The 16144-nt window shown below is 35.2% G+C and overlaps 1 protein-coding gene across 1 annotated transcript in view; it reads left to right on the forward strand.

The window, feature by feature from the left end:
• Positions 1-16144, forward strand: part of CDKL2 (cyclin dependent kinase like 2) — a 2041037-nt gene that overhangs the window by 744964 nt on the left and 1279929 nt on the right. The window contains exon 3 of the mRNA XM_044060356.1: positions 14478-14672. Coding sequence (XP_043916291.1) covers positions 14478-14672 — 195 coding nt within the window. The remainder of the gene's footprint in view (positions 1-14477; positions 14673-16144) is intronic.

Here is a 16144-nt window from a genome sequence, read left to right on the forward strand (position 1 = left end):
TAAAGGAATTAGAAAGAAAAGAACCTATTGTAACATAAGCACAAGAGTTAGTGTATAACTTAGAAATTAGTGCAATTAGCTCAGGTGGGAACGTACACACATTAAGTGTTTTAAACAGGTATGACCAATTAACTGAGTCAAAATCCTTATCTAAATTGTGACTGATGATAGAAAGCTTTTTTTTATTTTTATTTGCATAGACTATTAATGTATGTATTCTTATATTATTCTGTAGTTGTCTAAGTAAAATAAACACAGTTTGACCATTGTTAATTAGTTTAGGTATAAGTAGATTAATTCTGTTGGCCAAAATGGACATAAACAACTTATAGTCCACATTTAAAAGTGAAATGGGTATGTATGAGGAACACTTTGTAGAATCCTTATCTTGTTTTAAAATAGGTAATATAAGGGATTATTTCCATGATGGGGGACTTTAGCAGTTGTTTTTATTTCTCTAAAGACCTTATCTAATATTTGAACTGTATCATCCGGTAGTATTTTATATAGTTCTGGTATAAGACTATCTAAGTCTGGTGCCTTATTATTATTATTATTATTTTTTTTTTTACTTTTTTATTTCTTCTTTTATTTCTGTTAAAGTGAATGGTCTATCATTTTATTTTATTTGTTCACTTGTTATTTTATTATTTATATTTTTACCTAGAAAAGTTTCAACTATATTATCATTATCTAGGTTATTTGCATTATTATTTATATTTTCATACAATATTTTAAAGCCCTGAAGAATACCTTTAATATCTGTTCTACTTTATTTTTTATTATGTGTTATAATTTATTTGATATGATTTAGTTTATTTTCTTTGATCTGAGAGAAAGTTTGTGCAAGTTTAAAGGGTTTACTAAATATGCCTTAAGTTTAAGTTTTTCCAGGTTTATTAAAACTTTATGATTTAGAATTTCAACATATTTTGTATTTAAGTTAAGTTCAGACTAATTGAAAATGTAATTTGGTTTTGGATTTAACTTTAGCGTGACTATTTTGGCCTGCAGTTTATTCAATTCTTTGTTCCATTCTTTTGTTTTACTAATATACCAGCTTGTAACTCTTCCATTTAAGTAAGCCTTTAGTGAACCCCACAGGACAATGCCAGTTACGCCACCATTCATGTTCATTTCTAGGAAATTTTTTATCTCTTTAACATACCAGTCCTTGAATCCTTTTATTTTAATAATGTACACTGGTAATCTGCTGTGATGTATTAAATTGTCAGTTTTTAAAATAATATTAAAGAATTTAGCATTATGGTCCGATAATGGACATGAAAGTATTGAAACTTCTCTGATATGCAATAACAGATTGTTTGAGACAAAATGTTGTCAGTATTTGTTTGCATTACTTATCTATATGAATACTTGGTAAACTTAAGTGAGTTTGTTTTCCTGAGCTTGTATATATCCTTTAAATTAATATGATTTACATAATTCATTAAGTGATTGACTGAAGATGTGATACTCAGCTTTTTGTCTACAGTGGAATTTTTATCTGATAAAATACAATTATATAGTTTTCTGTTCCACTCAATTATAACAATGCTTAACATACCACTTTTACTTTAGGCATTACTGGTGAATTCTTCCATAAAATGAGGGTGCTTCTTCTAGCTCGAAAACCAGCACCTGCTAAAACCAAATAATTCATTAAGTTTATTTACATCTTTATTAAGTAAATGTGTTTCTCGTAAAATATTATTTGCACTTTACGTAATTGCAAGTATTTGAACAGACTCCCCCGCTTTACTGGGTTTTTCAATCCATTAATATTTACAGATATGCATTTAAAATAAGACATTTATATAAGAGAGAAAAAAACAAAGGTATAATGAAATCACATTTATATACAGAACTTATTATATACTTTATATAACAATATGAAATTTTCAGCTATAAACAAAGCTTTTGAACAAATAAAAATTACCTAATGATTTAACCCTAAAACATTCTACCATGAAGTAACATATTCCTAGTTTGTTGAAAAAGATGAATAAACTACCTCTCAGACTCTCCATTAGACTAACAAAGCTTAGCTCATGCTTCTGATTCATATTAATGTGTCTCATATTTTTAGTATGTTTCATCTTAAAAAAGCCCGTCAGTGAGTTATTATGAATAAGAAATATTAAACGGTTGTTCAGAATCTTTATTATAAGTTTAATAAACTGAATATCTCTACAGTCATCTTCCCCTGTACCTCACATTATCTCCCTGGTCTATTATAGGGAGGAAGTCAGTTGTTATTTTCATATATTTATAGCTCAGATGATTTTATATTTTTCCTATTTTATTTACTGTGTATAAAGTTCTACATAGGATCATAAGTTCATAAATTAGTACCAGGCTAACTGTCCTTGTGAGCCATTCCAAGCCCAACCTATTGTCCCATGTGAGAATCAAACACTGCACCTTGTGCCTATAAGGTGAACACCATAACAAGTATGACAACCTACTGCCCTTATAGATATTTATATTCTTTAACTATGCACATATTTACTTATTCTGATCTTTTTCTGTTTCTGTTTGTGTACTATGTCTTGTACTATTACTAGGTTTTATATTTTAGCTCTAATTCTAGTGTAGAGTATCATATAATAGAACATTTATATTTACCCTTATATAATTGATATTCTTTAATCTAGTACTACTATTAGAATCAGTCCTAATTTTTCTTTAAATGTTATGTCTAATAGTATCTGAAAAATCTTCCCTTTTAAGGTTCAAACTTTCCATAATAAATTGTTCTTTGATATTACATTTTGCTATCACTAAAAAGAGACAATAACAGAGAAACACAATCCTGAATTTTTCAGAAGTGTCATTCTATCGACTAGTATATAAATTATCCTTTTGGTATACTGCAAGCATTCAGAACTATTCAATAACTGACAGTGGTTTAGAATGCAACCCACTGTCCCCTGCCCACTCGCCAACCTGTATTCACCAACATCCTAGCATATGATTCAAAACACCATGAGTATTCACTTCCAGACAAGAAAAGCAACCTGGACAGCTTCCAGAACCCTCATAACCCCAACATCATCAAAAGTGCCAGTTAAGATTCTCCAAGATGGTCTTCATGACAAGAGCCCACAAATGAACATCCCATCAGCTGCAACCAGTGTAAAACATTCTTGAGTGAATCCAAGCCACCTCTGCTTCACACATAAATCCCTCAAATCTCTCCAAACCACCAAAACAACAAAAACCACTTCAAGGAATGTCAGCCTCCAGTATTTATCTAGGTTATTTGCATTATTATTTATATTTTCATACAATATTTTAAAGCCCTGAAGAATACCTTTAATATCTGTTCTACTTTATTTTTTATTATGTGTTATAATTTATTTGATATGATTTAGTTTATTTTCTTTGATCTGAGAGAAAGTTTGTGCAAGTTTAAAGGGTTTACTAAATATGCCTTAAGTTTAAGTTTTTCCAGGTTTATTAAAACTTTATGATTTAGAATTTCAACATATTTTGTATTTAAGTTAAGTTCAGACTAATTGAAAATGTAATTTGGTTTTGGATTTAACTTTAGCGTGACTATTTTGGCCTGCAGTTTATTCAATTCTTTGTTCCATTCTTTTGTTTTACTAATATACCAGCTTGTAACTCTTCCATTTAAGTAAGCCTTTAGTGAACCCCACAGGACAATGCCAGTTACGTCACCATTCATGTTCATTTCTAGGAAATTTTTTATCTCTTTAACATACCAGTCCTTGAATCCTTTTATTTTAATAATGTACACTGGTAATCTGCTGTGATGTATTAAATTGTCAGTTTTTAAAATAATATTAAAGAATTTAGCATTATGGTCCGATAATGGACATGAAAGTATTGAAACTTCTCTGATATGCAATAACAGATTGTTTGAGACAAAATGTTGTCAGTATTTGTTTGCATTACTTATCTATATGAATACTTGGTAAACTTAAGTGAGTTTGTTTTCCTGAGCTTGTATATATCCTTTAAATTAATATGATTTACATAATTCATTAAGTGATTGACTGAAGATGTGATACTCAGCTTTTTGTCTACAGTGGAATTTTTATCTGATAAAATACAATTATATAGTTTTCTGTTCCACTCAATTATAACAATGCTTAACATACCACTTTTACTTTAGGCATTACTGGTGAATTCTTCCATAAAATGAGGGTGCTTCTTCTAGCTCGAAAACCAGCACCTGCTAAAACCAAATAATTCATTAAGTTTATTTACATCTTTATTAAGTAAATGTGTTTCTTGTAAAAATATTATTTGCACTTTACGTAATTGCAAGTATTTGAACAGACTCCCCCGCTTTACTGGGTTTTTCAATCCATTAATATTTACAGATATGCATTTAAAATAAGACATTTATATAAGAGAGAAAAAAACAAAGGTATAATGAAATCACATTTATATACAGAACTTATTATATACTTTATATAACAATATGAAATTTTCAGCTATAAACAAAGCTTTTGAACAAATAAAAATTACCTAATGATTTAACCCTAAAACATTCTACCATGAAGTAACATATTCCTAGTTTGTTGAAAAAGATGAATAAACTACCTCTCAGACTCTCCATTAGACTAACAAAGCTTAGCTCATGCTTCTGATTCATATTAATGTGTCTCATATTTTTAGTATGTTTCATCTTAAAAAAGCCCGTCAGTGAGTTATTATGAATAAGAAATATTAAACGGTTGTTCAGAATCTTTATTATAAGTTTAATAAACTGAATATCTCTACAGTCATCTTCCCCTGTACCTCACATTATCTCCCTGGTCTATTATAGGGAGGAAGTCAGTTGTTATTTTCATATATTTATAGCTCAGATGATTTTATATTTTTCCTATTTTATTTACTGTGTATAAAGTTCTACATAGGATCATAAGTTCATAAATTAGTACCAGGCTAACTGTCCTTGTGAGCCATTCCAAGCCCAACCTATTGTCCCATGTGAGAATCAAACACTGCACCTTGTGCCTATAAGGTGAACACCATAACAAGTATGACAACCTACTGCCCTTATAGATATTTATATTCTTTAACTATGCACATATTTACTTATTCTGATCTTTTTCTGTTTCTGTTTGTGTACTATGTCTTGTACTATTACTAGGTTTTATATTTTAGCTCTAATTCTAGTGTAGAGTATCATATAATAGAACATTTATATTTACCCTTATATAATTGATATTCTTTAATCTAGTACTACTATTAGAATCAGTCCTAATTTTTCTTTAAATGTTATGTCTAATAGTATCTGAAAAATCTTCCCTTTTAAGGTTCAAACTTTCCATAATAAATTGTTCTTTGATATTACATTTTGCTATCACTAAAAAAGAGACAATAACAGAGAAACACAATCCTGAATTTTTTCAGAAGTGTCATTCTATCGACTAGTATATAAATTATCCTTTTGGTATACTGCAAGCATTCAGAACTATTCAATAACTGACAGTGGTTTAGAATGCAACCCACTGTCCCCTGCCCACTCGCCAACCTGTATTCACCAACATCCTAGCATATGATTCAAAACACCATGAGTATTCACTTCCAGACAAGAAAAAGCAACCTGGACAGCTTCCAGAACCCTCATAACCCCAACATCATCAAAAAAGTGCCAGTTAAGATTCTCCAAGATGGTCTTCATGACAAGAGCCCACAAATGAACATCCCATCAGCTGCAACCAGTGTAAAAACATTCTTGAGTGAATCCAAGCCACCTCTGCTTCACACATAAATCCCTCAAATCTCTCCAAACCACCAAAAAACAACAAAAACCACTTCAAGGAATGTCAGCCTCCAGAAGAGCACCACTCTTAAAGAAACAACATTCAATGTCCCAGTAAGCACCACCTGCATGAGACATGCAATACAAAGCAGGCTGTCATTTTTCAAAGGAGACACAGCATACAAACTTGCATTAAAAAATGGCAGTCATGTGTGACCCCAGTTTAACCCACAAAAGTGTCAATGCCACTCCAATCACTTGACAACACTTCAACAACTTCCATATATGTAAGAAACTATACCCTTCACACTTCGTCCACAAAACAACATAATCTTCCTGGGTGCCACTCCCTATCAAGTACATTATTAGTAGCAAGCATTCAGAACCACGTAACAACTGGCAGCGGTCTAAAATGCAACTCACTATCTTCTGTCTACCATCCAACCTGCACTCCCTGATATCTCAGCATACAACTCAAATCACTATGATTATCTACTTTTAGACAGGAATAAGCAACCTGGACAGCTCCCAGAATCCCCAGAGCTCCTGCAGCATCATAAAAGTGCCCACATCTTTAAGCTGTCTCAAGCCGTCCTTCACAACAAGGGCCTGAAAATAAATAGTCCATCAGTTACAATTCACACAAAAATGTTCACAAGTGAACCCAAGCCAACTCCACACCACACACTAGTCCCCCAACCCCTCCAAACCACCAACAACAAAAAAATAAAACATCACAAAGTATCCTAACCACCAAAAAGCTTCTGCAGTCAATCAAACAATATTCAATTACTCAGAAAGCATCACTTGCATATGTCCAATATGAAACAGATTGTCATTTTTCAAAGGAGACACAGCATATAAACTTGATTTAAAGATTGACAGTCATGTGTAATTCATGCTCAACCTGCAGAAGTGTGAAAGACACTTCAACCATGTGAGACCACTCCAACAGTAACCTTCACGTATGTAAAAAGCTACATTCCCTACACTCTGTCCACAACATAGCACATCCCCCCTGGGTGCCACTGCATGTCAAGCACACTGCCAGTAGCATGCCACTGGACCACTCCAAAAACCCAGAACGTAACCCAACACACCTCTCCAGTGGCATCCGCCTCCCAGACTACACTCAACGGTGCCTCACTTAACCATGCCAAGACATCAGAAAGTGTGCCACCCAACACAAGCCCCATCACAGCAATGATTAACCTCAATAAAATAAATAGTTCAACTTTTTAAACACTAAACAAAAACAAGTGGCCTCAACCTCACACACAGCTAAAAGAATCAAACTCCAGCAGTCCAAAAGGGGAACCAGCAACCACCTGATGTAGGGAAAGAAAGAAACAAATGTCCCACCCTGTAAAAAGTAATATTCAACATCTGTTCACAAGAACGCAAGCATCCCGTCAAACTAATAAGAATTCACAACCATGAAACATGGCAATCCCCATCTGTCCTCTACTTCTCCACTATCCCCATCCTTTAACAGCCAGTCATCTCCTGTTGTACCCCCTAAAGAAGCAGACAGACTCCAGTACACCTCCACTGCCACCTCCAGGATTCCATCCCTCTGTACAAAGTCCACTGCATCCTCCAAGATGCCAAAAATCCTCCCTTCCTCCCTCTGGAAGGCAAACCCCACCCCCGCTGGAAACAAGACCTGCTGTCCAACATTGTGCCTCTCCAAACCCCCAAAAAGTGATACACATGCCCACCTCTCCCTGAACCACCAATGCCCAATATTCATCACCAAATCCTATAGCACCCTCTTTATCCCTAACTAATCAATGCAGCCTTCAAGACCAAATCTCCATCTTGATTTGAGAAAAATATGATCATTGAACTTGGTGAAGGTGTTTTTTTTTTTTTAAAGATGAATTGGAACATGATCTATGTGCCCTTTTGATGCAAAAGGAAAAAGCTTCAGGCAGGTTCAAAGTTTTAGGCAGCCAGGTATTAAGGAATTGAATCATACTGTCTCCCTCTTCTTTTTCAGGAATCCCATAAATCCTGATGTTATTCCTTCTAAATCTGTTCTCTAAGTCGTCTATTTTTTTCATGGAGTATGTTGTTTTGTTTCAAAAGAAATTCAGTGGTTTTCTCATTTTCAAGTAACCTTCGATCAAAATCAGGCATTGCCTCTTCTATACGTGAGATTTGTGATGATTGTCATTTAAGAGATTCGGTTAGCACTTCAACTTATTTTTTTACATTCCTCTTTAAAATTGCCCATTTTGCTTTCTAATTCATCTGTCTTTACAGCTAGCCCACTGATGTTAATCGGTATAGCCTGTATGACTTCATAGACTTCATAGATCCCTTGTGAAACTCAAACCCTGCACCTTGTGTTTGTAAGGAAAACACCTTAACCATTAGGCCACCCTCCCAACCCCATAGTACTGTCCTGTATACTGGGCTTAGAATGGCTCATTCTGAGACAATTAGTTTTTTTTCTAGATTTCTTGACAGAAAAAAAAGCACTTGAAAGAGTTTAAAACTTGTTATTTTTTCTAATAAATTTTCAGCAGATGTTCAACTAAAAATCCATCAAGTTTTGAAACATTCTATTTGAGTTTTTTTAGTAAAAATCCTGTCAGTGATGTTAAAATGAAGCAGGGATAAAACCAGTGCTGCTAATTGCTCACCATCTTGGCCACTAGCCAGTGGTGGCTGGTGACTTCAAATCAAAGGGGGGCTGCAGGAGACAGCTGAATGGGTGGGGCCAACGAGAAGGAGTGTGGCCAACCAGAAAGGTGTGGAGCTATGCTAAAAAATGCAAAAACTGGGACTTTAATTAAATACGCTGCCCTGGGTGCCAAACTGTCATTATGAGAGTCCAATCAAGACAAACTGAAGTGTAGAAGAAAAAAAATATTTCAATGCATTGGCTACATGACAGCTTACTTAATATCTAGATGGAAACAAAAAGGTTGTGAGGCATGAAAAATAAATTACTTTTTAAGTACATTACTGGAATGGCAGTCAAAATCAAGTATAAAAAAACAAGCAGCACTCAACTCAAACCATTTCTCCTTGCACTGCAGCTCTAATTATACTTTATACTCCGCTTTATAAAAGTACCAAGTAACATGCTGAAAGTAGCAATCTCTGTGATACCCCAACTTGTAAAAATGTTTCTTGTCCAAAAAAAGACCTGCTGCCTAACAACAACTATCTACTTGTTTCATGGGGAAAACATGATCAAAGTACAAAATGACAGCAAATAAGAAACATGCTCAAGATAAATTGCTTAAAGGATTACTGCACAGGTTATGGACCACACATGATAGATTGGCATTCTGTTTAGTTTATGGGTAAAGCCTGCAAAGATGACTGCAAGTCTCCAACAAATGTAATGAGGTTCTTAAAATACTGTAATCCTGTCCTTTATTACAAATACTGTCATATGCATTTCAATACCTAAGGCTTATATGCTATCTAGTTATGTAACTATTCTCTGCATGGCAACAACAAAAAGGCTTTCAATGTTGGTAATTATTTAACAGTATGCTTATTAAAGCTTACTTGCATCTTACAATCTCAGACAAGCTTACCTGATGGTCATTAAAGCATTGCTACTTAAACACGCACCAACAGGCACTGCAACAACATGCATTTTCTGAATAAGAAGAAGCATAAATCAACAGTATAAAAATATGACAGAAATCCAGAACATTCTGCAAAATCAAGGACAGATGAAAAGCCACTGTAGTACTTGTGCCTACCTTTGATGTGAGATGACTTATAATGCATAACTGCTCCTTGCCTTGCTTGGACACATCCAGAGTCACTACATGGGGGAGTGGGGTACAAGTATGTCACAATTTGAAATGTCTTTGGCTGATGGTGATGGCCCTGACACGTGTCATACCTCTCAACCTCAGAGCAAGAAATCTATACAAAGTTATAAATAGAAGTGGGACAATGGCCCAAAAATAAGGACAATTTTAAATATTGCTCTTATAAACTTAGAAAGATAATAGAATATTAGGTCTTGCATTAGTATGAATTTTCTGAAGGGTATGAAATCTGAAACGAAATGTCTGTCATTATTTTCTAACTTCAATCTTTAATGATTTGCCACTAATTTGCCAGAAAACCACAATTTTATGAAAAACAGGCCAAAAATGTGATGCAAAAATATAAAATAGCCACACAATGCAGCTGGGAACCTGTCAAAGAATGGACACTTTTTTAATATTAGTACTGTTAACTTGAGCAACTGACAAAATAAGAATCTACATGCATTTCTGAAATTAAAAGTAATCTATAACTCTGATCATTACAATTACTTATTAATTGTAAACCCTCCACAATTTCTTCCAAATTTGCCATTTTGTGGAGGGATTATTAGGGGGAGAGCAACACTTTGAGCCAAAATGGAGGACAGTTGAGAGGTTTGGATGTCTCCAATTCTATAAAGCGATTTATTTGCATATGCCTCTCAACCTCTTAATGCAGGAAATCTGGACAAGGCCAAATATATTGGGGGAACATACAAACAGTACTAAAAATTGCTCTTGTATAAACTTAGACAGTTGATCTAATAACAGGTTTTGCTTTAGCAATCATTTCTCTGAAGGGTATGAAGTCTGAAACTCAATGTCTGTAATTATTTATTGACTTTATTCCTGAATAATTTTCCAGAAAACCACAAATTTTATGAGGAACAAATCAAAAATAAGCAAAAAATCTATTAATTCTGTGAAAATCTGGACAGTAGAGAGGTATAGTTAAGCCGGGGCTGTCTCTGAGTTTGCCACCCTTCCCCCCTCACAAAATCATGGTTGAATGGGTCCTCCCCCTACAGCCATTCCAATGTCCCATTACTTGGTTATTTTGCCCCATTTACCATAAACACTGTAATGTGCATATTGCTTTACTTCTACGATGATTTGGATTTCATTTATAAGTTTTATTTTATATTTTACAGCACATACACTAATAAACATCTGCTAAACAAAGCAATGCAATCTCACAATGAAAATAGACTTACCATTAAAACTTCTCTGCTTTTGAAACTCACATTCATTCAAACAGCATTGAAACCCACATTCAAAGAAAATACATCTGGCCTGTGGCAGATACAGATTCACTTTGGGCAGTTTTCAAATTATAGACCCCTTGCATAGGAAACATACACCTTCCTGATCGTATTAAATTATATTGTATAATACCGTACAGTTGTTAGAGGGCATTTTAAATTTATTGCTTTGAACATTTTTCCAGTAAACAATGAAACAAAATGTGTGCACCAATAATGACAAAACTGCCCAGTTCAGAACATTTCCATCAAAAAGTCTACTCAAACTTCTACAGTCCACCAGTAAAGAGATCTGCAACTAATGAAGATGTTGTTGCTAGCAAACAACTTTATATTTCATTATTTCATTTACAAATAAAGTGCCTGTTGCCCTTGATGAATACACTGCCTATGTTACACTGAAAAAATGATAAGCTAGTAATATTGCAATAGGGACTGGAAGGCAAACTGATAACAGATTCATATTTAATAAGTATGTCTGTCAAAGAGGACATTCTTAGGACTGCAGCATCCACCCCCTTTAAAGGTATAACACAGTACATTATCAGCAATGCATCTACATACTGTGGGAGTGGAATCCACAGCCTTCTGCATCAAAAGCTACACTACCTGTTGCACTATTAACAAAGCAAGCAGACTCAGCATATGCAGCACTAAACTTCTCTTCCCCTGAAGCTCTCAGCTCCTTGTAAAATCCACTCGACACTCAACTGTATCTCTCAATTTTGCAGCACAAGAAATCTGGAAAAGCCAAAATTTATTGTTGGGGGGGGGGGGGGGACAAAAGCCCAAAAAACAGGGACATATTTTAAACATTGCTTGTATAATCTTGGAAAGTTGCTAGAACAAAACGATGTGTTACCACCATGCATTTCACTGCCAAGTCTTGAACCCGGGACCCTGTGCACTACAGTCTGAGCAACATACCACAATGCCAAATTAGCTGTTGCTGCAAAGATAGAAAGACTGAAATTTAAATGGCTGTCATTTAGCGAATTCAGTTCTCACCACAGCTCTCAACCTCTTAGCACAAAACACCCGGACAATGTGAATAATGGGCAAATACAGCCCCCAAACATATTCAGTGAATTCAGTTCTCACCATAGCTGTCAACCTCTTAGCACAAAAACCTGGACAAAGTGAATGATGAGGGAATACAGCCCAAAAATAGGGACAAATTTCAAATTTTGTTCTTATAAACGTAGAAAATTGCTAGAAAAAAAACTTTTGTTTTACATGTACCTTCTGAAGAATATGAAGTCTGAAATTCACATGTCTATCATTCCAGAAAAATGAGGAACAGAACAAAAATATGAGGCAAAAATCTACAAATTTTTTACAAGTGGTGGTGGGTAGGGAATTCTTGCTATCTGCATGCAAGGTACAGGGTTTGAGCCTGTCTCTAGCCACCAGGTATATTTCACACACACATACACACACACACACACACACACACACACACACACACACACACACACACACACACACACACACTTCAAAAGCTCTGTATGGACTTACAACTGGTCCTGCGAGCAGGCAGCTTGCCTCTATAGTCCCGCGAGAGCAGCAGGCTTACAGTTATCCAGCCTGCAGATGTTGCAGTCCGATCCCCTTCCAGTCTATGCAGTCTGGGGCATCTGCAGTCTGATGCCTTGTTTCCCATTCTGGACTGCTGTTTAACCAGTCCGAGTTTGGGAAATGGACACTCCCTCTAAATTTTAAATGGACACTCCCTCTAATTTTTTTCTTTTTACAGCAGTGAGCAGTCTGAGTTAAATGGTCCAGACACTCTAAATTAGTGGTCTGGACATTTTCACAGCAGTCTGAGTATTTTTTTTTCTTTTTACAGCTGGGAGGGGTTGACAATCCTGCAGTCCAATATCATAAGATGCCACTGCCACTAGCCCCCCCCCCCCGATATTGTTTTTTGTTACACTGAGCATGGCAAAGTGAAGGCAAGCAAGGTAAAGACACATTTCACGAGGGCCTTTTCCTCTTCAGTGGGTATTGGAAAGGAGGGGAGTCGAAGTTTACTACAGGCAGTAACTTGGTCCTCTGTCCATACCTTTATGAAGTACTACATGCCTGTCCATCACACCCACAGACAGACAGTGGGAGGGACTCTGAACTTTTGTAGACTGCTAGAGGAGGGTAGCAGTACACTATTACCCAAATGTCAACAAGGAAGTGTGCTCTACATACATCTACTGTTATTGGTAAGAAGGTCTTATGCAACTATACTTTTTAACTGTCAAAGTTAACAACAAAAAGTTATTTTGCTTGATTGAAATAAGTGATGAATTTTATAAATATTTTACAAACATTGGGAAAGAAATGCAAAGCAGTATACAGTTTAGCACATTAGGAACACATCAGTATGATTGTCTTGTAATCACATTAAACAGCACTGAAAAGCATTTATGAAGCTGTATCATAAAATATCATTAGGTCCAGATAAAATTCCAGTGACACTGTTAAAGACCTTAGCAGGCATGATAAAGACACCTTTAATAAGCATATTTAATATTCTGCTTGAAAAACTATGTTGTCCCAGCATCATGGCGCTAGTAACTGTGACTCCTACATTTAAAAAAGGAAAGACAACTGAATAAATAATTACTGGTCAGTTAGGTTTGTCTGACCTCAATATTAGGTAAATGCTTTGAGATGTGTATTTCTGAATTAATGGAAGGTAATACAATAGAAAACAACTTACATGGTATTAAGCAACATGGCTTTTCTAAAGGAAAATCAGCTTCAGCAAACTTAATAGAATTTTTAATGACCAGGTAAAAATTATGGGCCAAGGGAATACAGCTGCTGTTTGTTATTTGTCTGGAGTAAGCCAAAGACATCATATTTAGTATAAATAAATGCAATATCATAAAAAATTATAATACACCCATTCAATTACAAGACATTGCTCTATCAGATATTGATGAATATGAAGATCTGGGAATAATAATATCCTCCAAATGGTCTTATTCTAAGCATGTAAATGCTATTAGATCTAAAGCAATGAGACAACTCGGTCTTTTAATGAAGAACATTTAATTACAAGAAAACTGGATGGTTGAATTATATAAAACCTATATAAGGCTAATTTTGGTGTATAAATATATGTTTTGTTCATATAAGAAAAGAGAATTAAAAAAGCTTGAAGTACAGAGGAAATTTACTAAAAATATTATCAAATGAAAACATGTAATTATAGTGAAAAGTGTCAGAAGTTAAAAAAAATGTTACAATTTATCAGCATTTTAGAGGAAAATTAATGCTGGCATATAATGCATTTAGCAGTGATATTTTACAGACCCTACTGAATTTGGAAGTAAATGATAGTATAAAAGCATTAAGACATAAAAAGTATGTATAAGATAAAGTTGTTTAATACTGCTTCACGAGGATCTTATATTACACAGAAAATTCCTAGTTTATGGACTAGAGTACCATTTAATTGTTGTATTATTTGACTTGAACCATCTGACTGAAGCTTCACTATGCACTCAGGGTAAGCAGATGTTACAGCAACTCCTACAAAGAGTTGTGTTCTGTGGTACTTAATATACAAATGAGACACCTGTACTTTTGTATTAAACTTTTATGAATTAAGAGTATGAGAAGCAAAATTTTAACAATGAATGTTACAGTGTTGCTGTTTTTTTTTCCTTTTCGTTGTAGCAACTGAGGCATGATAATTTAGTGAACCTGTTGGAGGTATGCAAGAAGAAGAAACGCTGGTACTTGGTGTTTGAGTTTGTTGACCACACAGTACTGGATGACCTTGAGCAGTTCCCTGGAGGCCTAGAGTACAACCGTGTTCGCAAGTATCTTTATCAGATTTTGCGAGGACTTGGCTTTTGTCACAGTCATAATGTAAGCAAAATATCACAATTTGACAAACTTACATAAGAATTAGATGTAGATAGGTTAACTGAGAGGGCTATGGTTGTTGGCACCTCATTCAATGATGTGATACAGATGTATAGGTAAGTCATTCAAGAATGTGCTAATGTTGCTCAGAGCCTGTTTGTGGCAAAGAGTACTAAATGTCCTGAAACTAGGTATTCACCTTTGGAGGAGGAGATTGAGATGGTGATACACTATTATCAAATAGTGAAGGTTAAATACTCTGACTGAGTGTCGGAAATAGAGGACATTTGCATAATACATGTAACTGTAATAATAGATACATTCAGTATTACAATGTGTATGTCTCCTATAAATTCTTCATTTAGTAATCTATGTTCCAGCCAACCCATGACACAGGATTTGGGCATCTAAACAGGCCTGCAGTAATCGAGGTTCAGGAGTAGGCACAGGGAGCTGGTATATCAGCTGGGAGGGGCAAGGTGAATTTTTCACACTGGAGAGTTCCAAGGGCCGCTTTGTATTAGACAGTCACTGGCAGAGTCTGATGTGCTTACTAGTGTTATGCACAGTCCTTAAAGAGAGAGTGAGAAGGGTGAATGTATACATGCCACACAAATGACATTATATATCTCTGTTCACAAGAAAAATGTGTGGAAAGGTCCATGGCATATGTCTTCATTTGACTTACCATGCAGCCTTTGGAGGGATAATGACTGCATAGCCACATGTTGGTGTAGACAGAGAAGTGACTGTGCAGTTGTGGCAAGAAGACAAAAGAAAAAGAATGAAAGAAGAAGAAGAAGAAGAAAGGAGTCATGACCATGTTATTCCTTGCAAGATAAAAATCAACCAATAAAGAGAAACACTGTGGTGCACTGCGTTCAACACACGAAATCCAAATATCAAAACAAAATAGAACACAGTTACATAAAACCACCAGAATTTATTGCAGCAAAGCTTTCGGGTTTCCCCTTCCTCAGTGCCATAGCATTGAGGAAGGGGAAACCCGAAAGAAAGATAAAAATCAAACCAGAACTATTTCATCTCTGTTCCTTTTTATCTTCTTCTTTTCAGTATAATTTTCCTGAGTCCTGAGGTATTATTGCCTTTGTTCACTTCACCAGTTCTGCATGCAGTCTCTGCTGTTCATCTTCCATATTTTCTGTAAAATGGTTGTCCTTCATTATATCACTGTTACACTACTGCTTACTAGTGGGAAATATCCTTCAAAGGATACCATATGTCTGGCCAGTAAACCAAAGCATGGATGTCTCCCTCTCATGCTGTACATCGAATGTACGAGAGAATGTGCTTGTACATAAGTGATATGGGAGAGCTAAGTTCCTTGAAACATTCTTTCTGACAACCTATGAAGAAAGACTATGTACCTTAACTTGGTCTGTCAGCCAAGCCTGTTTCAATTTCCAGTTATTGTAGGCAGATATGTATTTCCACTGGGTACCCTTCCTGTTTCA

This window comes from Protopterus annectens, chromosome 2.part0 (assembly GCF_019279795.1).
Source record: "Protopterus annectens isolate FY-2018-M chromosome 2.part0, PAN1.0, whole genome shotgun sequence".
NCBI classification, from domain to species: Eukaryota; Metazoa; Chordata; order Ceratodontiformes; family Protopteridae; genus Protopterus; species Protopterus annectens.